Source organism: Leptodactylus fuscus, chromosome 1, assembly GCF_031893055.1.
Source record: "Leptodactylus fuscus isolate aLepFus1 chromosome 1, aLepFus1.hap2, whole genome shotgun sequence".
Lineage (NCBI taxonomy): Eukaryota > Metazoa > Chordata > Amphibia > Anura > Leptodactylidae > Leptodactylus > Leptodactylus fuscus.
This window is the reverse complement of record NC_134265.1, coordinates 311,331,009-311,358,946: the sequence shown is the minus strand read 5'-3', so window position 1 is coordinate 311,358,946 and position 27,938 is coordinate 311,331,009. Positions and strand designations below refer to the sequence as shown.

Sequence of the window (27,938 nt, the reverse complement as noted above, 5' to 3'; positions counted from 1 at the left end):
AGGTTATTATATCACATACACTGACTATGCTGTGATATAGGGTCAGGGAAGCTGACCCTAGGCTATCCCAGTGCTAACATCCCCAGATAATAGCTGTCATATGTTGGTGAGTCAGCCAGCAAGTGAAATGAGGCAATAGCGATGACTATTGGTTATAGCTATAAGATTTTATTAGCTTTCTCCTAGTAATGGATACAGCAGCATGTTTTTAAAGAGTAGCAAACCTCAAAGAGGCGTAGAGGGGTCATCATGTTGTTGCACCCTCATTTCCTATGCTTTGAAGGAAGAAAGAATTGCAAGATAAATCGGTTGGTTTACCCCTGCTGTGTTTATACCTATGAAGCCCTGCACAGATTCACACTGTTTATTTAGGAAGTTTATTCAAGCTGGATTTCCTACTCCATAGACTTCTACAGTATGTTCCGTGTGACCATGTTCAGGCAAACCAAATTGTTGCTGATCTGATGGCTAGTGAAATCGTCAACTCCTATTGAAATAGACAAGTAGGATATCTTGTATCAGGGGCAAGTTTGTTGTCTCAAACACACTAAAGTTTATGAGACTATTTATATATTGTATATATGTCCTCATGTGTACACACGCCATCAGATATGGTCATAAGCAGGGACAAACTCGCAAAGATGGTGGATGGATGAAAGAACAGAGACATAGTGCATTGTCTGCCAGTCATCTTGTAGATATCCAATATAGGACATGATATTACTTATTCACTGCCATGTTTAGATCTTTAAAGGTTGATCTTTTTCCTCTGGTTCGTCTTCACTACTTGTAGATTCTTCTCCAAATAGATCTGTCCCTACAACATAAGAACTGTCCATGTCCCGTGAAGCAATCTTGAGGGTGATGAGTGAGGGTGTGTCGCTCATGCCAATCAGAATAGTTTTTCGGTCAACAGCTAAGGTTAAACAACAGATTTTACTATCAGGGGTAAAAACGGAAACTACATTTCCATTGTCCAGGTCCCACAAGCTGACCTCACCTAGTGAGAGACAAAACATAGAATAAAATATATACTGCTTATGTAAACCAACAACGTAGATATTTTATGTCAAATTGTATAGAACTAGCCTATAAATATGTAATATGAAATGAGATATTTTTGGACCAGACGCCTCTGGCATCGGCTTTTCTCCCTGAGAAATTAGACCAAACAGTTACAATCCCCATTCTCATCTGTGGAGAGAGTCTGCAAAACTGCATACACATGAAGGGGGTGACTTGTCTCACTGAAATCAGCAGGTTCAGCCAATATACATCTAAGGGCAGATTACATGACATTTTTAATATAGTTCATGCCTATATTTAGCAAAAATAAATATTCCTTTCCATAAAATTAATTTGCATACATGTTATTGGCATACGTTTCTTTTATCATAATGGAGGCACGGATTGTATTGTAAAACCGTAATGTGAACCTACCCTAATGTGTACAGCCAGTTTCTCTGGTATCCATACGGCTATGTACTGTAGACTTACCTGATAGTAAGATTGCTTTGGTCCTTCCTTCTATGATTTGTATTTTGCTGTTTACTGTAAGATGGAGGTTCTCATATCCTGGGATTATCTTGTGCTTACGCCTAAAAGGATCCCAGACCCTTAGTCTATAGTCAAAAAGAAAATACTATGTTAGGGTGTATTCACACTACTGATACGTTGCCTGATTCTGAATGCTAAAATACGTTCAGAATCAGCACGTATAAAGCAGTTCCCATTCATTTCAATGGGAGCCGGCATACGAGCGCTCCCCATTGAAATGAATGGGCTGCTTTTTTCACTACGAGCGCTCCCATTGAAGTGAATGGGAAGTACTCGCGTGTACGGCTCGGCATGAGCTGAGCTAGCCGTACACGCGGGCACTTCCCATTCACTTCAATGGGAGTGCTCGTAGTGAAAAAAAGCAGCCCATTCGTTTCAATGGGGAGCGCTCGTATGCCGACTCCCATTGAAATGAATGGGAACTGCTTTATACGCCCTGATTCTGAACGTGTTTTAACGTTCAAAATCAGGCAGCGTATCAGTAGTGTGAATTCACCCTTAATATACATTACTAAAAGAAAAAGTGACATAGTAATACCCAACACTGGTTCATCTATTACAGGTCAACAAATGTCAAGGAACTGTTTCCACTGGCTGGTTGTATGAATATGGGCTGGTAAGTCTGGAAAACCCAATGAATCTTATACCATGGTTTATGTGCTGGGTTCTGGTGATAGACTTAAAGTCCTCTTCTAATACATATGGTTGGGGTTTGAGAACTTCATCCACAAGTATTGTACTGTAAACTGTAAGGACTTTCAGTATGGAATCCACACAGAAAATCTGTGGCAAATCAGCTATGTCTGAACTTGGCTTTACTTTACAGTTTTTCCTCACATAAAGAATGGGTTAGAGACCTGTCCTCAGTGATATCTATGGGATCCCAGTAGAACATATTGTAAATGAGTGAATATGCAGTTGTTCAGTCTGAATCACTTTTATACGTATAAATGTCAATGGGCTACAAGGCAAGAAATAAATATGTTTGTTATGGTTTCGGTTTTTTATACACGAGTGGTCCATTAAGTTTTGATAAAGACGTACATGTTTCTTGAGGTCACTCCGAAAACAATCCTGTCTGCCTCATCGGTGATAGCCATGCAACAGATATTTGGTTCATTTTTCAATCTTTTCTTTACCTACAGAGAAAATCCATACAGTCACCAAAGTTATAACCATATAAACAAGTAGCAGAGAATAAAAGACAATCTCTGCAGCATTTTTTAATATAAAAATGTTTTATCTAATGAGAATAACTGTTCTGGATGCCTCGTCATATCAGTGTCCTAAATGTGTAGCCATTCATGTGATACATAGAAAGTCATATTCACCAGCGAGAGCTATGTCATCCATTATGGTCAATAGAAGGGCTACCTGAGCTGGGACCCATTTCATACCTGCATGTTCTAGTAGGGTATATGGAAAGATAGATAGATAGATAGATAGATAGATAGATAGATAGATAGATAGATAGATAGACAGACAGACAGACAGACAGACAGATAGATAGATAGATAGATATGAGATAGATAGATAGATAGATAGATAGATAGATAGATAGATAGATAGATAGATAGATAGATAGATCTTACCCGTCCATTCTGAACATCCCATACAGTTACATAGCTAGTTTTGTCCGCATCACAATAATTAGAGAGGGCCAAGAAGCTGCCATTGTATGTGAGAGCAGCATTGTGTAAAAAGAGCATTGATGTCTTGTCTTCCAAGGTATGCAGGTGGCTGACGGTCTCCAGATTAAACACACAGAGGTGGTGCGCATAGTATGAACACACTATCACCTGCAAAATATGAAAGTCAGAGGTCTGCCAGGCTGAGCCTAAGACATTACTTCTGCATCTAACAACTGATAACTGACAAAAGGCAAATACTAAATTTACAAGATATCTTCCAGACAGGGTGCAAAGATTAGAAAACCATGGCTGCTCTCTGTGTGCAGTATTGCAGCTCAACTGTAGACAGGTGTTGTGCTGTTTCTGTATCTCTGGGCGACCTCTTAGGCTCAGTTCACACGGGGTATTTTGGTCAGGATTTTGAGGCCGAATTCGGCTCAAAATCCTGACCCAAAAAAAACGGCTCCCATTGAAATCAATGGGAGCTGGTCAGTTCTTTATTCCGGGAGCCAGCATCCAGTCGCGGCTACCCGTATTTTGGAACGGAACCTGAGGCGATCTCTGCGTCAAATTCCGGTCCAAAATACCGTCTGAACCCGGCCTTATACATCAGCTCCAACTGGTTGATGCTGCAGAAAATGCTCCAGAATGCTCCAGAAAATGATTTTGTGGCTGCAAAATTACGGGAGCAAAATAACGCAGCGTATATGCTCGTAACTCCCATTGAAATCAATGGGATCTTTTTGAGCGCACAAAATGCTGACATGCGTATACGTGCCAGCTTGCGCTCCATTTTACATCGTGTGAACGCACCCTGAAGGTGCTGCTATGGAGCATTGGGGACTATACAGATACTTTCATTGCTTCTAATGGGAGAACACAGGTGTGTCCCAGGAAATAACAGTAACTGCACGCGTCCAGAAGCATCTTGTGGCAACTCTTCTGTGTTATGGTTTGTGGTATATGACCTTAGTATAGGGGTCATCTCATCAGCCTTACAATTATTGGACGACACTCCAAGTACCTCATCTTTGATTTCTGAATTAAATCGGCACGTTGTACGAATAATGCTGCCTAGCCCTGGTCTAGATAATAGATGCTGAAAAGCACCTCTGATTTTGCTGTCCCATCATTTTCCCTTAACACTTTTCGTACCTTTGCAGTTATTTGATAGTCCATATTACCTTTTCATCCCCACTCAGGAGATACTGATCTATAGCGTTGCTCTTCTCTTTAGCCAACTGCTGGATCCTCTCGATCTCTTGCTTCATCTCTCTTTCTCTCCTGCGTAGTTTTGCAGTTTTAGTCTCATTACGTCTTTCCCAAGGTGTGAGAATAACTGAATTCACAAGGATATGTAGTTAGCAATGGCGTAAGTAAAGTCTTGTGGGCCCTGGTGCAATCTTTTGTCCAGGGCCCCCTACTTCATTCTACAATGAATTCAATGGTTAAAGGTGCTATGGCGTTTAAGCCACCTTAATGTGGTTAGGGTAATCTGTGGGTCTCCATGGTTTATGGGTCAGATGGAAGCTGCAATCTCAATACTGATGCCAGTGCTTACGGGCCCCCTAAGGCTCCTGGGGCTTGTGCAACTGCAGGACGCAGCGCTGCTCCAGCGGCCGCCCCTCACACAGGCAGAGAGCAGGTCCTCTCCCTGCCTGCTCTCTGCCTGCGAACGCCGCTCGCTCTGCTCGGACACGCCCCCTTTCAGCTCGACCCGCCCCTTCCATGTGGCCACGCCCCTTTTATTGCAGCCGCCCCCTCAGCTCCGCCCTTCCTGGGGGGGGGGGGCGGCTTTCTGACGCTGCTTCAGGTGGCAGAAAGCCCAGCTTCACCCCTGACTGCACCCCCTCAAGTTACACCCCTGGTAGTTAGTCTTATATGGTATTTCCAGTAATAAGAGCGAACTGAACCCAACATGCTAGACAGCCAAATATTAATGATATCAACATCAAATTACAGAAGTCATATTTTATTTCTTAACCAAAAGTTATTTTTTCAAATGTCATCCAGAACCTTTTAGATTATGACGTCCATGGAATCTCAGCCCTTAGGCCATGAACTATGAATAGCATGTCGAAAGGACCTAACAAACAGTTTTAAGTGGGTTAAAGCAGATTTAGAACAGTTTGTGCAAATGGTTTAAGAATAGTCAACTCTTGTTTAGGGATTGCACTCACAGTGACACTAATGAAATTTTTTCAGAGTATGGCCACTTGTTGTGGCTGCATTGCTGCCAAATACTGCACCTTTGTGATGTCTCACTGTAAGATATAAATACACTATGTGATCAAAAGTATCCAGACACCCCCAAAAACATACGTTTTTCATATTAGGTGCATTGTGCTGCCACCTACTACCAGGTACTCCATATCAGCAACCTCAGTAGACATTAGACATCGTGAGAGAGCAGAATGGGGCGCTCCGCAGAACTCATGGACTTCGAATGTGGTCAGGTGATTGGGTGCCACAGATCACGCAGATCAATGCCAAATGACGCCTCACATTGGACGATTGAACAGTGGAAAAACGTTGTGTGGAGTGACGAATCACGGTACACAATGTGGCGATCCGATGGCAGGGTGTAGGTATGGCGAATTCCCGGTGAACGTTATCTGCCAGCGTGTGTAGTGCCAACAGTAAAATTCGGAGGTGGTGGTGTTATGGTGTGGTCGTGTTTTTCATGGAGGGGGCTTGCACCCCTTGTTGTTTTGCGTGGCACTATCACAGCACAGGCCTATATTGATGTTTTAAACACCTTCTTGCTTCCCACTGTTGAAGAGCAATTCGGGGATGGCGATTGCATCTTTCAACACGATCGAGCACCTGTTCATACTTCATGGCCTGTGGCGGAGTGGTTATATGACAATAACATCTCTGTAATGGACTGGCCTGCACAGAGTCCTGACTTGAATCCTATAGAACACCTTTGGGATCTTTTGAAACGCCGACTTCGTGCCAGGCCTCACCGACCTACATCGATACCTCTCCTCAGTGCAGTACTCCATGAAGATTGGGCTGCCATTCCCCAAGAAACCTTTCAGCACCTGATTGAACGTATGCCTGCGAGAGTGGAAGCTGTCATCAAGGCTAAGGGTGGGCCAACACCATATTGAATTCCAGCATTACCGATGGAGGACGCCATGAACTTGTAAGTCATTTTCAGCCAGGTGTCCGGATAATTTTGATCACATAGTGTAAATCCCATCCACACACTGAATAACAAAACTCAGTGCAAAATGTCTTGTACTGTGTGTATTGAGCACATCTCATCTCCACTCTGCTCCCCAGTCACCACTTTTTTAGACAGTGGGCATAAATCTGGGTGGGCTGCGGAAAAACAGGGCTAACCACACGTAGTGGAAAAACAGGAGTGGATTTAGCAGAAGAGAGAAGTGTAAGTACTTCCTATATATTTTTCCCATTCTTTTCATAGCCAATCTTGGCTTTGTCTCAAAAAATAGACAATAAGGACAAGATATCAAGTTTATGCACCCCAATAGCTTAGGAGAAATGAAAAATAGTGCATTTAAAAAATAACTTTTATTAGTAGAATTTAAAAGCTATGAATAACCAAAACATTAAAACTGGTCAAGTTTTTAGGGCTAATCAACAGAGTGTGTGTGGACCTTTATCATAGTTTGCAATTTAGGCTCAACTAGCCCTGTAATATGAACCTGGTCCTAATAAATGTGAGCACCCAATCCCACCAGCCTTGTCCCTAGGATATTCCCTAGAACAGGTCAACAAGGGGATTAATAACTTGTAGGGGTAACTCAGATATAGTTGATGTTCACACAGGGGTATGTGGGTTAAAGCCTAACAAGCTGGATCAGCATTTGTCAGATCCAGTACTCATACACACTACCAGGGCAATCCAGTCAGTGGTACACCCCCCACACACACTTCAACATCGTTCAAATTTTGGCCTAAAGCTCTGCCTGACGCGTTTCACCGGGTCTTGCCGGTTCTTCAGAGGCTATATTATCTAAAGACCTAACCGGTGATACCCCACTAAGGGGTTAAACACCGTAGCGCAGGAATCCTCTTGATGCTGTGAGCGCCCGGCCGGCTGTGATGTGTAGCCGCCAACATCACAGCCGGCCAGACGCTCACAGCATCAAGGAATATCCTAGGGACAAGGCTGGTGGGATTGGGTGCTCACATTTATTAGGACCAGGTTCATATTACAGGGCTAGTTGAGCCTAAATTGCAAACTATGATAAAGGTCCACACACACTCTGTTGATTAGCCGTAAAAACTTGACCAGTTTTAATGTTTTGGTTATTCATAGCTTTTAAATTCTACTAATAAAAGTTATTTTTTAAATGCACTATTTTTCATTTCTCTTAAGCTTTGTCTCAAAAAATGCAGCAAAATCTGCAATATAAAAACTTGCTTTCCACAATGTGGGGCCTTATCCTTAGGATAGTTTTATACCCAGCATTTTTGGGAAAATGACACTTCAATTTTTGGTGCAGTTTTTGGAGCAAAAGCCAGAAAGAGATGCAGCAGGAAAAGGTACAAGTCCTTCCTTTATAATTTCCTATTAATTCTAAATTAATTTTGAATGGCACCCAAAATAGCATGTCTGATTTCAACCAAACATGACTAATAAATGACTAAAAATATTACTAAAATGATAAGTTATTAGCACAGTATTGAGCATGATCACAATCTTATTATTATTGAGCATGATCACAATCTTATTATACTTTTAAAAACAAATCCTTGAAAATCCTCTCCCTCCAAACAGACAAGACAAGACTCAATAATACGTTACAAGACACTCTAATATTTAATACTTTATAGTGCCTATCGCCAGAATAAGATATGGTCTATTTTTACCTGTCTCCTTTCCTTTTTTCATTTGCAGTCTCACTTTTTTCTGAATATTTTCTTTGAAAAGATCATCATCTCCCATTATATCCAGGCCCAAAGACTTGTCCTTAAATTGTGGCCTGAGCCGATTCTTTATAAAACCAGTTTCCATATTCCAAATAACAAAATGATCCCTGCAAACAACAAAGGACAAGGGTTCACATATGCACTTTTTGTAAATGTTGCACTATCATTAACAGGATTCTCAATTCAGCTGCTATACCGTTAAGATTATCATGCCAACCTGGGAAACTTGTTCAGTTTCAGATGTTCCCTGGGCTTGTTCATTTAACAGCTGAGGAGGCGTATATAAGACCGCTCCTTCCTGACCCAGGTATCTGCTAATTTAATTCTCTAGTTTGGCTCTGAACCTGATCATGTGTATTGGATTGCTTTTCTGATCCTCTGCTTGTTTTCTGGTTATTGATTTGCCTACTAATTCTGCCATTGATGTACTCATTCCGATTTGACTCTTCACTTTCTATTGGATATCGATTTTGTCTTCTGATTCTGCCTCTGATGTCTCCTCCTGGTTTTGACCCTTTCCCTGACAATTATTCTCCTGTTTCTGATCAGTTCTGTTTATTTCCTTTACAGTTTCTGGTAATTCGGACACCCAAATTCAGCAAAGCCCATCTGGCCTTGCGGCTGGCACTGATGAAGGCATTTGGAGGTCTGTCTCTATCTTGCAGTGTTATACTGGTTTTAAGCAGCTTGTTGATCCGCTCACTGTTATCATCCAGTTTCTGCTTTTGCTTAGATTAACTCTTGCATCTCAATCATAACAATCATTATATTGGGTACAGCATATGAATTTAGATTTGAAACATGTGTTCCTGCCAGGATAACCACCCATTGAGCACATGCATGTATGCAAATGAGAAGCCACAAGATTTATCAGATCCCTCCCACTTATCATAATTTTTTTTATATGTGGCCATGTTCCTATGGCAATGTTTTCTTAAAAGAAAGGTAATCCCTGCTGCTGTAGATTATTCCAGATTCTCACCTGTTCTCTGACAACCCCAGGAGTAGACCTTTGTCCAGGACTCTATATTCATGCTTAGGACAAGGTATAACATAGAGGCCTGTCTGCCGGCGGACATATTTTTTCTTTAACAAATCATAAGTGAGAAGAGTCTACAAAACAAGTAAATATAAATTATTCTATATCTGTCATATAGAAGGGACCGCCTTATTTATACAGCTCCTAGAACATATCTTCAACCACGCAATTGTCATTCATATAGAAAGCTGGTTTCTCCTTAAAACAATCCTGGATTTTGTCGTACCTGAAATATAGGTCTGGGTGTTTCAGTGAATGAGGCCATACCCCTGTCAGTGAGGATATAGAGTTTCATGTCTCGGACTAATACAATATCATTGTTCTCCACCAAGCCGCGCTCCACGCGCACCGCAGTGCTTTTAAACTTCGATTTCACAATGTTCCACACAGTGATCACCCCGGGCCGCACACTTCTACAGACCACATATCTGTCCATAGAAAAGCAGAAGACATTTACATTATCAATGTGCTTTATTACACTGCAAAAGGACATGTCTGGCTGTTTCTATAGAATGAATTGGCATTAGGGCAGTTTTCACATACAGCCTTTTTTAGAAAAACACCACTGCAGATTTTGATGCAGCTTTCTGAGCCAAAGCCAAAAGTAGATCCATCAGAAAGAAGAAGTCACCACAATACGCCTTCACTAAAACAAGATGATAGACAGTATTAATGTATATTGTATAGAAAAAGAATTACCTGGGAAAGTTTTTCATTGTAACCAGCTCTTGAATCCCATTAGCTGACTTGGCATTGTTGGCGTTGATAGTCAGAGACTGGTCATTTATACGGTTAGCTAAATTCCAGGATCGTAAGACATTCTCTCCTTCACAGAAAGCTAAGCAGTACCGAAGATCAAAGCATATTCCTACAACAGTGACAGAAACATAGTTATCAGCCTCATTGTAACTGTATGGTATGGTATGGCATGGAAGGGACCACAAGGGCCATTGAGTCCAACACCCTGCAATGCAGGTTATCCTAAAGCGTCCCAACTAAATATTTATCCAGCATCTGCTTGAAGGTTCCCATTGATGGAGAGCTCACCACCTCCCATGGCAGACTATTCCACTCTCTCACCACCCTCACTGTTAAAAAAAACCCCATTCCTACTATCCAATCTAACTGTCTCAGTTGCATGGAATACGAGGCCCACAAATACAATACAAAGGTAAAACCATGATAGATCCCCGAGCACAACCACTAATGCTACATACTGTCAGCACAGCCCAGCTTACCTCCCACCGGCACCGATGAAAACCTTGCCATGTGTTTATGGTCCTCTGTTTCTAGATTCCAGACTACTATCTCAGTGGTATTGGAGTCCAGGAGCCGGGAAAATGCAACCACGTGTGATCCCTGACGATTCACAGCAAACTTAGTAATGAAGTCATTGCAGCAGCCCTTTATTGTGCGAATATAGGCAAACGTGTGCACACTGAAGAGCTCAATATGTACCATGTCATGTAGTTTTGGTGATGGATACCTGCAAAACAGTTTTGATTGACTTTTAGAGCACATACACCGTGCAAACAGAAAAATAGTCTTCTTTATAACCAGAACTGCTTTCTTCATATCATTACAATTCTATATGCTATTTCTAACTGCAATGTGGATGTGTTGAGGATTACTTTACTTACATTACTCTACTACTATACAGTAAAGTCAATGTAGTGATATGGTACAGTTTAGTATACAGCTGCTTATACATGCCATATTGCAGCCACCTCTCCACTGCACATTAGGGACATAAGACTTGTGCAGTACTCAGCTGGTGTCACGGGTTGCATTTCAGGCCACCATAACGTGCTAGGTTGACCACCACTGGAATATGCCATAAATGTCTGATAGGTTTGGCACTGAAGAGAGAAGGAGACAACTTGGAAAGATAGCCACCGGTGTGTGTGACTCTCTTCATTGTTATTTATGGAGTTGTGGAACGCTTAGGTATTCCCCTTACTCCCACAAATACAAGAGAGATATATGTGGTCACCACGTCTCATCTGCTCTGGAGTACAGAACAAGGGAGCAGATGACCTCCAATCTTTTGATAGGTAGCAGTTGCACTTTTTTGGGTTTCCCACATTATCAGACATTTAGAGCATATATGTATGAATGTCTCCAATGGGAATACATCTAAATTTTATTGTAGTCCTGCAGAGTTTGGATTCTGTTCTGTCCTGGATGTCAGTCCTGTCTGTTCTCTTTGTGTTTGTTCTCGGTCTATGTACCAAGATCATTATCTAGAAATACTGTTCTGAATTATTTATTTTTTTTGTCTGTGCCATTAATAGGAATATGCCTAATGTTTTTTTTTCTAATGCTTTGTTTCTTTACTACTATCTGCACTTTTCGGCATTGCATATTTATTTACAGGTTGTCATTATCATCTATTGTGGATGTCCATTGGAAACAATTCTATTTCTTTTCTAATTCAATACTATTGAAAGTAACCCAAATTTGATTGTGGCCCTTGGGAGTGATTCAATCTGACAATATTGTTTTTAGACCAGAAAAGATTGTGCACCCCTGAGCTAAAGAAAATAACTACATTTCAGTGAATTTGGGAATATTTTGCATTAATACCTGCAAATCAGAAGGAAATATTCCCTGGTTACAGCCACACCTTGAACTGAAGCCACTGGATCTTGTGCAGTAAGTTTGGCAACAACAGCTCCTCTCCTGGCGTTCAGCACCATGGCTTCCTTCCCACTCCTGTAATAAACAGGAAACAAGAGATTAATACCCTATAGTACATTTCTTTGCCCATAGTCTTCTTTATATCCAACTCTGGAAAAAATAGTAATACAGCAGCTCTGTATTAAGTTGGGAAGATTATTGAAGTCCAAATAAAGTCCCGGCAATGATAAATATGGCACTCTTAGCCAGTGACTATAGTATGAAACAGATGCGTTCTCATTGCTTGGGTGTTCTTATTAGTATTTTTAAGGGATTCCACCACTAAATCGCTTTTTTTTTTGCTTTAGACGTCAGAATAGCCTTAAGAAAGGCTCTTCGTCTCTTACCTTTAGATGTGGTCTCCGCGGCGCCGTTCCTTAGAAATACCGGTTTTAACCAGTATGCAAATGAGTTCTCCCCAGCAATGGGGGCGGGCCCTAGCGCTCAAACAGGTTTTAATGGTAGAATCCCTTTAAGTAGTCCAATTGGCAGTGATGATGCTTTACATGACTCAGGAATGGATCCCTGGACACCTAGTGCTCAAGTCTTTATTACTCCAGTGAATCTGTTGGGTGCTATTCTTGTAGCAGTTGGAAAATATTTATGTCCTCTTTGACTAAGAATAGCCTGTGTGTAATGTGGTATTACTGAATAAGTTACTGTTAGTGTATTGTAATGTTATGTGCTTCCACTGATTCTTGTAAAACTGTCAACACAGGTTTATAGGTACCATGTTGAGGCTCTCAAAGACTTGCTTTGTGTGTTTGATTTGCTACGCGTGTTTGATTTGCTATGCATAGATTATAGGAACAGAGCAGGTCAGTGCTTCACAGGGGAGCACATAACTTCACAATAAAGCTGTGAGTTATTCAGTAATATTATACTACAAAAGGCTCATTTTTACCTGAGGGGACTCTTCTTTACAAGAAATGCAGATTTTGAGGTCACAAACATTTGCTTGTGTCTTATTAAAATGCAATAACTCCCCTTCTACCCTTTTGCTTGCTGCTGAACTCAGTTATACTGGTGTCTGCCATTACCTTAGCAAAGTGATGGCTGACCAGCTGCAATAATTATAGTAATATCATCTATAACCGGACTTAATCATAGGGATTCCTATGAAGTATACAGACAACTTCATCCATACAATGTATTGTGTTGTATTTACCTGTAGGCAAATACAATGAACTCTTTAAATGAATTCTTAGAAACCAGAATGGAGTGGTTTTTATGGACTGGTGTTTCGTCTGCAGGGATGTCTATCTGACAGATAGGTTTACAGGAGTCAGCCAAGTCAAACACCTGGAATATATGAAATTATGAAAACAATGTACAAAAAACTTTATATGTATATTAAGTTCTTCATCTAAGATCAGCAGAACTGACCTTAACTAAATGGCTCCCATCAAAAAAAGCTAAAAGGAGCTGCCCATCCATAGCAGAAGTCAGGATTGGGACATCCAAACAGTCATTGGCAGCATAAACCAGTTTCCTACATGAGAGGTCCCATATCTGGAAACTGTGGTCCTGAGTGACAGCGACTATTCTGTTCTGCATGCACACAGTGATGGAGTCAACGTTCTTTCCAATGCCATGTAGAGTGAATACAGGCTTCCAGGCTGCCAAGTCCCAAACTTTCAGGGTGCTATCTCTAGAAGCTGTCACTACTCGTTGATCAGTCTGGGCTTCTGCAACAGCAGTAATACTGTCCATGTGGCCTATGCAACAACAATATTATTAATGTACAACGTGGATACTGTATGGTTACCACAGTATGTAATGTTCAGTAGTCATTTTCAACAATATACTGTATTAGGATCTAAGGTTATGCAAGGGACAATGTAAACCTTAAGGCTATGTCCCCAGGTTGCGGAAAAGCAGTTTTTTTTGTTGCAGATTCTGCGGTGGTTTTTTTGAGTCAAAGTCAGGAGTGGATTAAATAGAAGGGAAACATCTATGAGCTTCCTTTATATTTTCCATTTCTTCTCAAGCCACTTCTGACTTTGGCTTAGAAAACAGCACTAAAATCTGCAACAAAAAATGCTGTGTTTCTGCAACATGGGACCATAGCCTAAAGGGAATTTGTCACCATCACCCAACATATCAACCCCCTTTATGATCTCCTGACTCAAACAGTGTTTTCCCCTTGTGACTCGGTGCCTTAATTGCCATGATATCACTGCTTTTATTAAAATGCAAATGAGCTCATGGGCACAATGACACTTTGCCATTTACCTCTTTGGAGCCCTGCATTACTCCACCATCATGGTGGATTCATAACGGAAAAAACACCGTTTGAGTCAGGTGACCGTAACCTATCTATCTGCGGGGCTGGGTGAATATCCTGGGATCTGGTAACAGACTCCTTTTAAACACGACAGTCACACTAATAAGAAGCTATCACCACCTCATCTTTTATTAACGGTGTTGTCCACGATATACAATTTTCCTGCAAGGAAAGGAGGCCAATCAGTCGTCTCAGGAAATTAACTGGGATGTCACTCACATGCGTCACCTTTCATGTCCCGTGTCCTTTCCTTAGGTCACTGTTCAGCCTCAGTGGTCACATGTGGAGACTGGGCTGGACTGCAGTGGGAGACACCGGAGCACTGGGTTTTTTTTTTTACCTTCCCCGACCTCCTTACGTAAAACTGTGCATCCTGGACAACCCCTTTACTACACAGACTGTGCAACCACAATGTAAGCAGAATATAGATAAGTTGCTGCCATTATTCTCTATACACACCACATAATGGTGTATACCCATATTCTGTGGGTATAATCTTACACCATCATATTTGTGTAAAAGAGGCAGAACCAGGATTGGGAGAACGGCTTGGACATTAAGCGCAAGTTGTACAAATGTTTTTTTCTATATTAATGAGGGCACAGCTGTGCGATACATTAGGAGACAAAACCTCAAGGCTGAGGACCCACGTTGCGGAAACACAGCTTCATTCGTTGCAGATTTTGTTGCGGTTTTTATGCCAAAGCCAGGAGTGGATTTGGCAGAAGGGAGAAGTATTAGAGCTTCCTATATAGTTCCCTCTGTAGTCATTCTTGGCTTTGGCTGAAAGAAATGCAGCAAAATCTGCAAGAGAAGAAGCAGCGTTTCTGCAATGTGAGGCCTCAGCCTAAACCTATCTGAATGGAAGACACTGTTGGATATTGCATGTAGCTATTGAGAAACCTAAGTTACCATGAAAAGATCAAAGTTTTGAATAATAATAAAGAAACAGTCCATGTCCTAAATAAAGATTTTATAAAACGTTTGCAAATCATGTGGACTAGACAACCAAAATACCTGCTAAGGTGTCATAGAGAATTCCTCCAGGCGGCAGAAGACAGGTAAATGAAGGGATGAAGGTAGCAATAGAGGACTGCTGGCACTGGGACATCAAGGTTGGCAGTAGTGGGTATTTTCTTGGATCACCTAGAGTTTACAAAAGTCATCTATTATATACTAATTTACAATATGTATCAAGTTTTGCTATGCAAGATGACCTGGTATAACAGTCCCTCAATGCTGATGTATCTAGTATGCCACATACACTTTCTGCAATGTTATTGACTACAATAAATAAATAAAAGTATATAATGTTACAGTAGTTTTACGTTAAGTTCATACTAGCGTTGGCCTATCCATTGTTTTGATACTTTGGAGAACAGGGCCACTGTAATAGTGGTAACGCATGTAGCCCGACTGACCCCACTGACTATAATGGGGTCGTTTGGGTGCAAGCAGCACGTTTCTCTCTGCATTTTTCGTGCGGAAACCACACGGACCCATTATAGTCTAAAGTAACTGCTTTTTTATGCGGTTAGATATCAGGGGGTCTTCAAGCGGACTTCCTGAACAGAAACCTGAACGCAGATGTGAACTGAGCCTTAGGCAGTCCGAAAATTCCAGATTTATCACAGTGACTGATGCCTTATAATGTATCTGGTGTATCTGTAGACTGTCCAGTCTAAGCTTCTACCACCTTTTATTTGGGTTACTTTGAGAAAGAATTTAGCAAAAAAGTTTTGGTGCTTTTTGTAGCATTCTGGCACATTTACCATATATACTCGAGTATAAGCCGACCCGAATATAAGCCGAGGCCTCTAATTTTACCACAAAAAACTGGGAAAACTTATTGACTCGAGTATAAGCCGAGGGGGGGAAATGCAGCAGCTACTGGAAAATTTCAAAAATTAAAATGGTCGGAGTTTTGGGGTGCAGTAGTTGCTGGGGAAGGGGAGGGGGTGTTTTGGTTGTCTGTCTGCCCCTTCCCTGAGCTTGAGGACTGAGGTTTTTTCTTCCCCCACTTGGAATTCAGCCTGGCTGACTATAGGGTATCTGCAGTGCTCCTATTAACCCCTTCCCTACGGAACAGGAGCACTGCAGATCCCCTATATTCAGTAGACCGGGCACTGTCAGACACAGGGATACCTAATGTGTATGTGTTTCACAGTCATTTTCTACTTTTTTATGTATTCTAGGGAAAGGAGGGATTTAGAAATTTTATTTACTTTATTTGTTTATTATATATTTTTTTAAAGCTTTTTTTTCCACTATTTTATGGAAGATTCTATACATTACTATTGCGGCTGGTCATAGACCCCCCTCCCAAAAATAAATAAATGATTTTTTTTTTTTTGCTTGACTCGAGTATAAGCCGAGGGGGACTTTTTCAGCACAAAAACTGTGCTGAAAAATTTGGCTTACACTGGAGAATATACGGTAAGTCCTTTTTCTGAGAATCTACATTCACAGGTCTCTCAATTCAAAACCTTTTTCCCAAGCTAGATGTGCCACATTGCACCACAGATGCACCATGTTTGTGACACTGTCTAATCGTAACCAAAATAGTAAATCTGGATTACTCTCTTATGCCAACAACTACGGTATATATTTTAGAAATAAACAATTAAAAGAATATTATTGACATTTCTTATGTAGTCCTACCAGGGGCCACAGGTTTATCGGAGGCATCTATGTGGTGCAGACGTCCTCTAAGTTGTGATGCCAGCTGACAGGGGTCTCTCTGTAGTACCTTCATGGACAACTGAAGAGTTTCAAAGAGCAGATTCAAGTCAAGCATCGGCCTGTCAGTCACAAAGCAGAATCAGAGTCATCTGTCAAGAAATCCATTCGAGGCCACACCTCGCAGAAAAATTGTGGTTTTTGCTGCAGATATTGCCGTGGTTTTGTGAGCCAAAGCCAACAATGGCTTTAAAAGGAATGGCAAATATAAGGAAAATCACTTATAAAAGGAAATACTTTTACTTCTCTCTTCTGCTAAATCCACTTATGGCTGGAATTATAAAAAAATGCAGCAAAACCTGAAACAAAAAATATAGCTTTATCGCAGTGTGTGACCTTAGTCTAAACCTTTCACCACCACCACCAATCCAGTTTTATGTATCCTTTCATAGACGCTGTTCCATTGATTTTGGTGCAGTTGGAATTTTTTCTCTAGCCCCCGCCATCCCTGAGCAATTATTGCTGTTAATTTTGGTACCTGATATGCTCGGTAAAGAGGACCTTTCACTCCATCCAACAACCTTAACATTTTGCATCCACTGATTCTCAGATAGAATCTTTTTCTCACTCCCGCCATTCCTGCACAGTTGGTGCTGCTTGTGTCAGTACCTAATATGCTAATTAGGCTCTCTGCTAGGCACCACCCACCTGACATTAGAGAGTGTAATTAGCATATAGGGTGCTGACTAGAGATGAGCGAACAGTGTTCTATCGAACTCATGTTCGATCGGATATTAGGCTGTTCGGCATGTTCGAATCGAATCGAACACCGCGTGGTAAAGTGCGCCATTACTCGATTCCCCTCCCACCTTCCCTGGTGCCTTTTTTGCTCCAATAACAGCGCAGGGTAGGTGGGACAGGAACTACGACACCGGTGACGTTGAAAAAAGTAGGCAAAACCCATTGGCTGCCGAAAACATGTGACCTCTAATTTAAAAGAACAGCGACGCCCAGCTTCGCGTCATTCTGAGCTTGCAATTCACCGGGGATGGAGGTTTCCGTCCAGTTAGCTAGGGCTTAGATTCTGGGTAGGCAGGGACAGGCTAGGATAGGAAGGAGAAGACAACCACAACAGCTCTTATAAGAGCTAAATTCCAGGTAGAAGCTTGTCAGTGTAACGTGGCACTGACGGGCTCAATCGCCGCAACCCAGCTTTCCCAGGATCCTGAATGGAATACACTGTCAGTGTATTCCCGTATACCCCATATATACACCCCAAATCCCCGTTCCAACGGTGTGCCCCCCCACCTTCACCTCAGAAATACCCTGCAAGTCCCCTAGCAATAGAATTGGGGCTATATACACCCACAATTTTTGCTACTGGTATATAGTGCCATTGTCTGACTGGGAATTCAAAGAATATATTGGGGTTATGTGCACCCACAATTTTTACTACTGGTATACAGTGCCATTGTCTGACTGGTAATTCAAAGAATATATTGGGGTTACGTGCACCCACAATTTTTGCTACTGCTATACAGTGCCATTGTCTCACTGGGAATTCAAAGAATATATTGGGGTTATGTGCACCCACAATTTTTACTACTGGTATACAGTGCCATTGTCTGACTGGGAATTCAAAGAATATATGGGGGTTACGTGCACCCACAATTTTTGCTACTGCTATACAGTGCCATTGTCTCACTGGGAATTCAAAGATTATATTGGGGTTATGTGCACCCACAATTTTTGCTACTGCTATATAGTGCCAGTTTCTGACTGGTAATTCAAAGAATATATTGGGGTTACGTGCACCCACAATTTTTGCTACTGGTATATAGTGCCATTGTCTGACTGGGAATTCAAAGAATATATAGGGGTTACGTGCACCCACAATTTTTGCTACTGCTATACAGTGCCATTGTCTCACTGGGAATTCAAAGATTATATTGGGGTTATGTGCACCCACAATTTTTGCTACTGCTATATAGTGCCAGTTTCTGACTGGTAATTCAAAGAATATATTGGGGTTACGTGCACCCACAATTTTTGCTACTGGTATATAGTGCCATTGTCTGACTGGGAATTCAAAAAATATATGGGGGTTACGTGCACCCACAATTTTTGCTACTGCTATACAGTGCCATTGTCTCACTGGGAATTCAAAGAATATATTGGGGTTATGTGCACCCACAATTTTTACTACTGGTATACAGCGCCATTGTCTCACTGGGAATTCAAAGAATATATGGGGGTTACGTGCACCCACAATTTTTGCTACTGCTATACAGTGCCATTGTCTCACTGGGAATTCAAAGATTATATTGGGGTTATGTGCACCCACAATTTTTGCTACTGCTATATAGTGCCAGTTTCTGACTGGTAATTCAAAGAATATATTGGGGTTACGTGCACCCACAATTTTTGCTACTGGTATATAGTGCCATTGTCTGACTGGGAATTCAAAGAATATATGGGGGTTACGTGCACCCACAATTTTTGCTACTGCTATACAGTGCCATTGTCTGACTGGGAATTCAAAGAATATATGGGGGTTACGTGCACCCACAATTTTTGCTACTGCTATACAGTGCCATTGTCTCACTGGGAATTCAAAGAATATATTGGGGTTATGTGCACCCACAATTTTTGCTACTGCTATATAGTGCCAGTTTCTGACTGGTAATTCAAAGAATATATTGGGGTTACGTGCACCCACAATTTTTGCTACTGGTATATAGTGCCATTGTCTGACTGGGAATTCAAAGAATATATTGGGGTTACGTGCACCCACAATTTTTACTACTGGTATACAGTGCCATTGTCTGACTGGGAATTCAAAGAATATATGGGGGTTACGTGCACCCACAATTTTTGTTACTGCTATACAGTGCCATTGTCTCACTGGGAATTCAAAGAATATATTGGGGTTATGTGCACCCACAATTTTTACTACTGGTATACAGTGCCATTGTCTGACTGGGAATTCAAAGAATATATGGGGGTTACGTGCACCCACAATTTTTGCTACTGCTATACAGTGCCATTGTCTCACTGGGAATTCAAAGAATATATGGGGGTTATGTGCACCCACAATTTTTACTACTGGTATACAGTGCCATTGTCTGACTGGGAATTCAAAGAATATATGGGGGTTACGTGCACCCACAATTTTTGCTACTGCTATACAGTGCCATTGTCTCACTGGGAATTCAAAGAATATATTGGGGTTATGTGCACCCACAATTTTTACTACTGGTATATAGTGCCATTGTCTGACTGGGAATTCAAAGAATATATGGGGGTTACGTGCACCCACAATTTTTGCTACTGCTATACAGTGCCATTGTCTCACTGGGAATTCAAAGACTATATTGGGGTTATGTGCACCCACAATTTTTGCTACTGCTATATAGTGCCAGTTTCTGACTGGTAATTCAAAGAATATATTGGGGTTACGTGCACCCACAAGTTTTGCTACTGATATATAGTGCCATTGTCTGACTGGGAATTCAAAGAATATATGGGGGTTACGTGCACCCACAATTTTTGCTACTGCTATACAGTGCCATTGTCTGACTGGGAATTCAAAGAATATATGGGGGTTATGTGCACCCACAATTTTTACTACTGGTATACAGTGCCATTGTCTGACTGGGAATTCAAAGAATATATGGGGGTTACGTGCACCCACAATTTTTGCTACTGCTATACAGTGCCATTGTCTCACTGGGAATTCAAAGAATATATTGGGGTTATGTGCACCCACAATTTTTACTACTGGTATACAGTGCCATTGTCTGACTGGGAATTCAAAGAATATATGGGGGTTACGTGCACCCACAATTTTTGCTACTGCTATACAGTGCCATTGTCTCACTGGGAATTCAAAGATTATATTGGGGTTATGCGCACCCACAATTTTTGCTACTGCTATATAGTGCCAGTTTCTGACTGGTAATTCAAAGAATATATTGGGGTTACGTGCACCCACAATTTTTGCTACTGGTATATAGTGCCATTGTCTGACTGGGAATTCAAAGAATATATGGGGGTTACGTGCACCCACAATTTTTGCTACTGCTATACAGTGCCATTGTCTCACTGGGAATTCAAAGAATATATTGGGGTTATGTGCACCCACAATTTTTACTACTGGTATACAGCGCCATTGTCTCACTGGGAATTCAAAGAATATATGGGGGTTACGTGCACCCACAATTTTTGCTACTGCTATACAGTGCCATTGTCTCACTGGGAATTCAAAGATTATATTGGGGTTATGTGCACCCACAATTTTTGCTACTGCTATATAGTGCCAGTTTCTGACTGGTAATTCAAAGAATATATTGGGGTTACGTGCACCCACAATTTTTGCTACTGGTATATAGTGCCATTGTCTGACTGGGAATTCAAAGAATATATGGGGGTTACGTGCACCCACAACTTTTGCTACTGCTATACAGTGCCATTGTCTGACTGGGAATTCAAAGAATATATGGGGGTTACGTGCACCCACAATTTTTGCTACTGCTATACAGTGCCATTGTCTCACTGGGAATTCAAAGAATATATTGGGGTTATGTGCACCCACAATTTTTGCTACTGCTATATAGTGCCAGTTTCTGACTGGTAATTCAAAGAATATATTGGGGTTACGTGCACCCACAATTTTTGCTACTGGTATATAGTGCCATTGTCTGACTGGGAATTCAAAGAATATATTGGGGTTACGTGCACCCACAATTTTTACTACTGGTATACAGTGCCATTGTCTGACTGGGAATTCAAAGAATATATGGGGGTTACGTGCACCCACAATTTTTGTTACTGCTATACAGTGCCATTGTCTCACTGGGAATTCAAAGAATATATTGGGGTTATGTGCACCCACAATTTTTACTACTGGTATACAGTGCCATTGTCTGACTGGGAATTCAAAGAATATATGGGGGTTACGTGCACCCACAATTTTTGCTACTGCTATACAGTGCCATTGTCTCACTGGGAATTCAAAGAATATATGGGGGTTATGTGCACCCACAATTTTTACTACTGGTATACAGTGCCATTGTCTGACTGGGAATTCAAAAAATATATGGGGGTTACGTGCACCCACAATTTTTGCTACTGCTATACAGTGCCATTGTCTCACTGGGAATTCAAAGAATATATTGGGGTTATGTGCACCCACAATTTTTACTACTGGTATATAGTGCCATTGTCTGACTGGGAATTCAAAGAATATATGGGGGTTACGTGCACCCACAATTTTTGCTACTGCTATACAGTGCCATTGTCTCACTGGGAATTCAAAGATTATATTGGGGTTATGTGCACCCACAATTTTTGCTACTGCTATATAGTGCCAGTTTCTGACTGGTAATTCAAAGAATATATTGGGGTTACGTGCACCCACAAGTTTTGCTACTGGTATATAGTGCCATTGTCTGACTGGGAATTCAAAGAATATATGGGGGTTACGTGCACCCACAATTTTTGCTACTGCTATACAGTGCCATTGTCTGACTGGGAATTCAAAGAATATATGGGGGTTATGTGCACCCACAATTTTTACTACTGGTATACAGTGCCATTGTCTGACTGGGAATTCAAAGAATATATGGGGGTTACGTGCACCCACAATTTTTGCTACTGCTATACAGTGCCATTGTCTTACTGGGAATTCAAAGAATATATTGGGGTTATGTGCACCCACAATTTTTACTACTGGTATACAGTGCCATTGTCTGACTGGGAATTCAAAGAATATATGGGGGTTACGTGCACCCACAATTTTTGCTACTGCTATACAGTGCCATTGTCTGACTGGGAATTCAAAGAATATATGGGGGTTATGTGCACCCACAATTTTTACTACTGGTATACAGTGCCATTGTCTGACTGGGAATTCAAAGAATATATGGGGATTACGTGCACCCACAATTTTTGCTACTGCTATACAGTGCCATTGTCTCACTGGGAATTCAAAGATTATATTGGGGTTATGTGCACCCACAATTTTTGCTACTGCTATATAGTGCCAGTTTCTGACTGGTAATTCAAAGAATATATTGGGGTTACGTGCACCCACAATTTTTGCTACTGGTATATAGTGCCATTGTCTGACTGGGAATTCAAAGAATATATGGGGGTTACGTGCACCCACAATTTTTGCTACTGCTATACAGTGCCATTGTCTCACTGGGAATTCAAAGATTATATTGGGGTTATGTGCACCCACAATTTTTGCTACTGCTATATAGTGCCAGTTTCTGACTGGTAATTCAAAGAATATATTGGGGTTACGTGCACCCACAATTTTTGCTACTGGTATATAGTGCCATTGTCTGACTGGGAATTCAAAGAATATATTGGGGTTACGTGCACCCACAATTTTTGCTACTGGTATATAGTGCCATTGTCTGACTGGGAATTCAAAGAATATATGGGGGTTATGTGCACCCACAATTTTTACTACTGGTATACAGTGCCATTGTCTGACTGGGAATTCAAAGAATATATGGGGGTTACGTGCACCCACAATTTTTGCTACTGCTATACAGTGCCATTGTCTGACTGGGAATTCAAAGAATATATGGGGGTTATGTGCACCCACAATTTTTACTACTGGTATACAGTGCCATTGTCTGACTGGGAATTCAAAGAATATATGGGGGTTACGTGCACCCACAATTTTTGCTACTGCTATACAGTGCCATTGTCTCACTGGGAATTCAAAGAATATATTGGGGTTATGTGCACCCACAATTTTTACTACTGGTATATAGTGCCATTGTCTGACTGGGAATTCAAAGAATATATGGGGGTTACGTGCACCCACAATTTTTGCTACTGCTATACAGTGCCATTGTCTGACTGGGAATTCAAAGAATATATGGGGGTTATGTGCACCCACAATTTTTACTACTGGTATACAGTGCCATTGTCTGACTGGGAATTCAAAGAATATATGGGGGTTACGTGCACCCACAATTTTTGCTACTGGTATATAGTGCCATTGTCTGACTGGGAATTCAAAGAATATATTGGGGTTACAAATACCCTCATTTCTTGCTACTGCCATATAGTGCCAGTTTCTGACTGGTAATTCAAAGAATATATTGGGGTTACGTGCACCCACAATTTTTGCTACTGGTAGATAGTGCCATTGTCTCACTGGGAATTCCACAAATAATTTGGGGATTCATTCACCCTACATCTCAGGCTCTTGCCATATTCACCCAGGTTGTCAGTGCTGCACCAGCTCGTTCCCAGACAGCTCGGCCCGAAAAACACGTTACCTATATAGAGGATTTGGACAATGAAGACAACATGTTCTAAATCTAATGTCTGCACCTTCTCCAGAATTAAAATAAAGGCAGCGTTTAACTTTCAAATAGCACTGCACAAAGGAAGAGCTTATCAGCTTGTCTCATGACATGCTACTGAAAAGTGTCATTTGTGTATCTTAATGTAAATATAGTTGTATAAGCTTTTTGGGTTTTAGGCACTGCCAAGTTATTTATTACCACCTGCTCCCTTATAATGATGATGACGCCAAAGTCACTGTGGGTGTTCAGAGCTCACAGCTTTGGGTGACATTTGTCTTGCTCTCTGTCGGTACCAGCTGTCTTTTTGGATACCGTAAAGTTATGTTGACTTTATTAACAGCTATAGAAGCTTTAGCCAGGTTGTGACGGTGTGTAACCCTAACAACACTAAGTGGGATACACATTAATAGTCAGTCTATGTACGCTAAACGTATCACTGAAGTAATTTTTTTTCCCTCTCCCCTAATATAAGAAAGGAACAGACATTAGACCTAGACCGGGGTTCGAGGCTTGTAAAAATCCAGTATTATTTGTTCTTCATGATGTGAAATATATGTTGAAAAGCAACCCAAGATGAAGTCAGCCATGTGTGCCAGTGTGTTACTTGGCATGCCTTTGCTGGCCCCAACTGTAAGGGTCACTCTCCATTTCCTCCATTTTCCACTCCCCTTCACACCATTTGTGGTGAAGCAATGGGATGCACTGAAGTGCACCCTCTAGCCTCGTGTGGGACAGGGACATCAGATGCCACTCCAACCCCCTCGTCTTCCTCCGCCAGCCAACGGTGCGAAGATGAGAGGAGTGTGCTCTGAATGTTTTCTGCCTAGCAGAGGCTAGTTCTCACTTACGAAAATGGCCCCACTTTGACCTGTATATCAGGCACAATGGTGTAGGTTTCAAAGAAACATGGCACCAACAAGTTGGAAAACGTGGGCCATGCGTGGACCGTGTTTGAGTCTGGCAAGCTCCAGATCTGCTACCAGGTTCCAGCCATTATCACAGGCGCAAAAATGCCAGGCCCGAGGTGTAGCAGGGAAAAAAAATGCCATCTCAGCCAGGATGGCATCCCTGACCTCGGAGGCACTGTGCTGTCTGTCCCCCAAGCTGATCAGTTTCAGCACGGCCTGCTGACATCTCCCCATGCCAGTGTTACAGTGTTTTCCGCTAGTAGCTGGGGTGGAGGTTGCAGCTTCGTAGGGTTTCAGTCTACTCCTGCCATGAATTTTGGCCTGGGAGAGGAGATAGGCCACCCCAGTTTGCACCCGGGAAACAGACTCCACCACATTCACCCTGCCTGTCATTAAAGATAAGCACTGCAGCATCCCTGACCACAGGCGCTTGTCCATGTGTCGGTGGTCAAGTGGACCTTGCAGCAAAGCGCAGAGCTCTGGGCCCGACTGATGTTATGGGACACATGCAGGCGCAAGGCAGGGACAGCACATCAAGAGAAGTAGTAACGGCTAGGCCCAGCATAGGGAGGTGCTCCAGCTGCCATCTGCTGACGGAAGGCCTGGGTCTCCAGAAGCATAAACAAACACCAACATCTCCAGGGCCAGCAGTTTATCGATGAGGCTGTTAAAGACTTGGGCATGGGGGTGGGTTGTGCCTGCAATGAAAAGCTTGGGAAATGTGGAGTGGCTGGGAAGAGGCGCATGATGGTGCAGGCCAAAAGGGCGCATGAGGGTGAACTCCCCAATGTGTCAGAGATAGGTGTGTAGGTGTCCTTGCATCATATACTTGCACCATATTTGGCTTTGGAAGTTAATTTTGTGCCAAAAAGTGGTTAAGACAGCGATCCCTCAGCTACTCCCGTTACACTGTCTATTGAAGTTACCATCTGTGGAAGTGGACCACCATTTCTAAGATCCCAAAGGAAGCAGGCAAGAGATGTGCAGTTCAGAAAAAAAGATGAGAAAATAAGTTTAGGCTGTAGAGCACAGAGGGATCGGAGAGGACAGAGCTGGTGTCGGCCAGGTATTCCCACAACATGCGCCTATACTTGTCCCTCCTGGTGACACTAGGCCCCTGAGTGGCAGTAATTTGTCCAGGGGGGCCATTAACGTGTTCCAGACCTAGGAATAAGTCTTCCAACAGGGTAGAGTTTTGCATGCCTTTGCTTCTACCCACTGTTTTTGCTGCTTAGCTTCCCTCCACATCTACACTGCTTTCACCCCTAAACATCACCCCAGTTTATGCCTTTGTTTCTACCCTGTTTTTTTTGTTGAATTAGCTTCCCTCCACATCTACACTGCTTTAGCCCCTAAACATCACCCCAGTTTATGCCTTTGCTTCTACCCTTTTTTTTTTGTTGAATTAGCTTCCCTCCACATCTACACTGCTTTAGCCCCTAAACATCACCCCAGTTTATGCCTTTGCTTCTACCCAGGTTTTTTGTTGATTTAGCTTCCCTCTACATCTACACTGCTTTAGTCCCTAGACATCACCCCTGTCCATGTGGGGTCGGTGGCCTCGTCATCCACCAACTCCTCTTCCAATTGCGCACTGCCCCCTTACTGCAAACCGCACATGACCACAGCTTGCCTTGATGGCAACTGTGTCTCATGATCCCCACTTAGGTCCAGACAAGTCGGTGGCGGGTCCAAAACCCCAAAATTGGAAGGAAATGGCAGATGCTGAAGTATTTCTAACACCTGTTCCTGGTGCTCGGGCCTGGTCTGTGTTGTACCCTGCACCCTGCTTAACGCAGCTGCCATATCCGAAGTTGTGCTGAGTGCATGCTAATGTTTCGTGTCCAGTGCAATGGATGGGATGGGATTTCACATAAGTCTGCCACCCATGGCCACTCATGGTTGAGCAACTGAGGGAGTTGACTTTGACGAACCCGAGGGTTTTGGAGTTGGAACTACATCAAAGGTCTGTGCTGCTCACACACTCTGCTCAACACATGATATGTTTAGTGCCAGCAGTGTGGAGACGTCGCACAACAGCCGTTGTTCCAGCAGGTACAGGCGTTGTAGGAGTGCATAGAGGCTAGCAGCGGCAACTATACACTTTAAAAACTATCCGCACAAGCGCCACACTTTCACCAGTAGCTCAGGAACATTGGGGTACCTTTTTCAAAAGATTAGCAGCAATGAGTTAAAAACGTGGCCCAGGCATGGAATATGTTGCAGGCTGCCAAGCTACAGAGCCAATCCCAGGTTACGGCCATTATCACACATGACAACATGCCTGGGCCCAGGTGCAGTGGCAAAAACCACATTGTCGTCTCATCGAGGATGGCATGACTCACTTTGTAGGCAGTGTGCTGTCTGGCCCCCAAGCTGATGAGCTTCAGCACGGCCCGCTGACGTCTCCCCACACCAGTGTTGCAGCGTTTCCAGCTCGTAGCTGGGGTCAATTTAACAGCGGAGGAGGGTGGTGTTTCAGCCCTCCTCCCAGGAATGTTGTGTGGGGAGACAAGTCAGGCCACCACATTTTGCGACCCGGTCCACGCCTCAACTACATTCAACCACTGTGCCCAAATTGAAAGGTAGCGTCCCTGTCCGCATGCACTTGTCCATTCGTAACTGGTCACATGGAACTTTAGGGCTAAGCGCTGAATTTAGGGACCGCCTCATGTTTGGGGGAAAGTGCTGGTGTGGACGGCACAGTGCGGTGGCGCAGTAGACACTCTGCCCAAAAAGGGCAGAGTGTCCCCCAGCCGGGATTCCAACATCTCCTGGGCCAGATTTCTTGAGATGAGGCCGTTGAAGCCTTGGGCATGTGGGTGGGTTGCGCTGTACTTTAGCATGAAATGAAAGGCTTGGGAGATGGGGAGTTGCTGGGAAGAGGCGCATGATGGCACGGGCAAAAGGAGAAAT

The 27,938-nt window shown here is 42.4% G+C and overlaps 1 protein-coding gene across 1 annotated transcript in view; it reads right to left on the bottom strand.

The window, feature by feature from the left end:
• Positions 1-422: 422 nt before the first annotated feature.
• LOC142218232 (uncharacterized) overlaps positions 423-27,938 on the bottom strand; it is a 72,439-nt gene continuing 44,923 nt past the window's right edge. Inside the window, exons 16-31 of the mRNA XM_075286830.1 lie at positions 16,763-16,902; positions 15,119-15,247; positions 13,201-13,532; positions 12,983-13,116; positions 12,855-12,878; positions 11,722-11,850; positions 10,374-10,621; positions 9,835-10,003; positions 9,362-9,563; positions 9,079-9,209; positions 8,037-8,203; positions 4,373-4,527; positions 3,150-3,356; positions 2,602-2,696; positions 1,498-1,622; positions 423-1,000 (exon numbers count right to left, since the gene is read on the bottom strand). Coding sequence (XP_075142931.1) covers positions 741-1,000; positions 1,498-1,622; positions 2,602-2,696; positions 3,150-3,356; positions 4,373-4,527; positions 8,037-8,203; positions 9,079-9,209; positions 9,362-9,563; positions 9,835-10,003; positions 10,374-10,621; positions 11,722-11,850; positions 12,855-12,878; positions 12,983-13,116; positions 13,201-13,532; positions 15,119-15,247; positions 16,763-16,902 — 2,647 coding nt within the window. The 3' untranslated portion in view covers positions 423-740. The remainder of the gene's footprint in view (positions 1,001-1,497; positions 1,623-2,601; positions 2,697-3,149; positions 3,357-4,372; positions 4,528-8,036; positions 8,204-9,078; positions 9,210-9,361; positions 9,564-9,834; positions 10,004-10,373; positions 10,622-11,721; positions 11,851-12,854; positions 12,879-12,982; positions 13,117-13,200; positions 13,533-15,118; positions 15,248-16,762; positions 16,903-27,938) is intronic.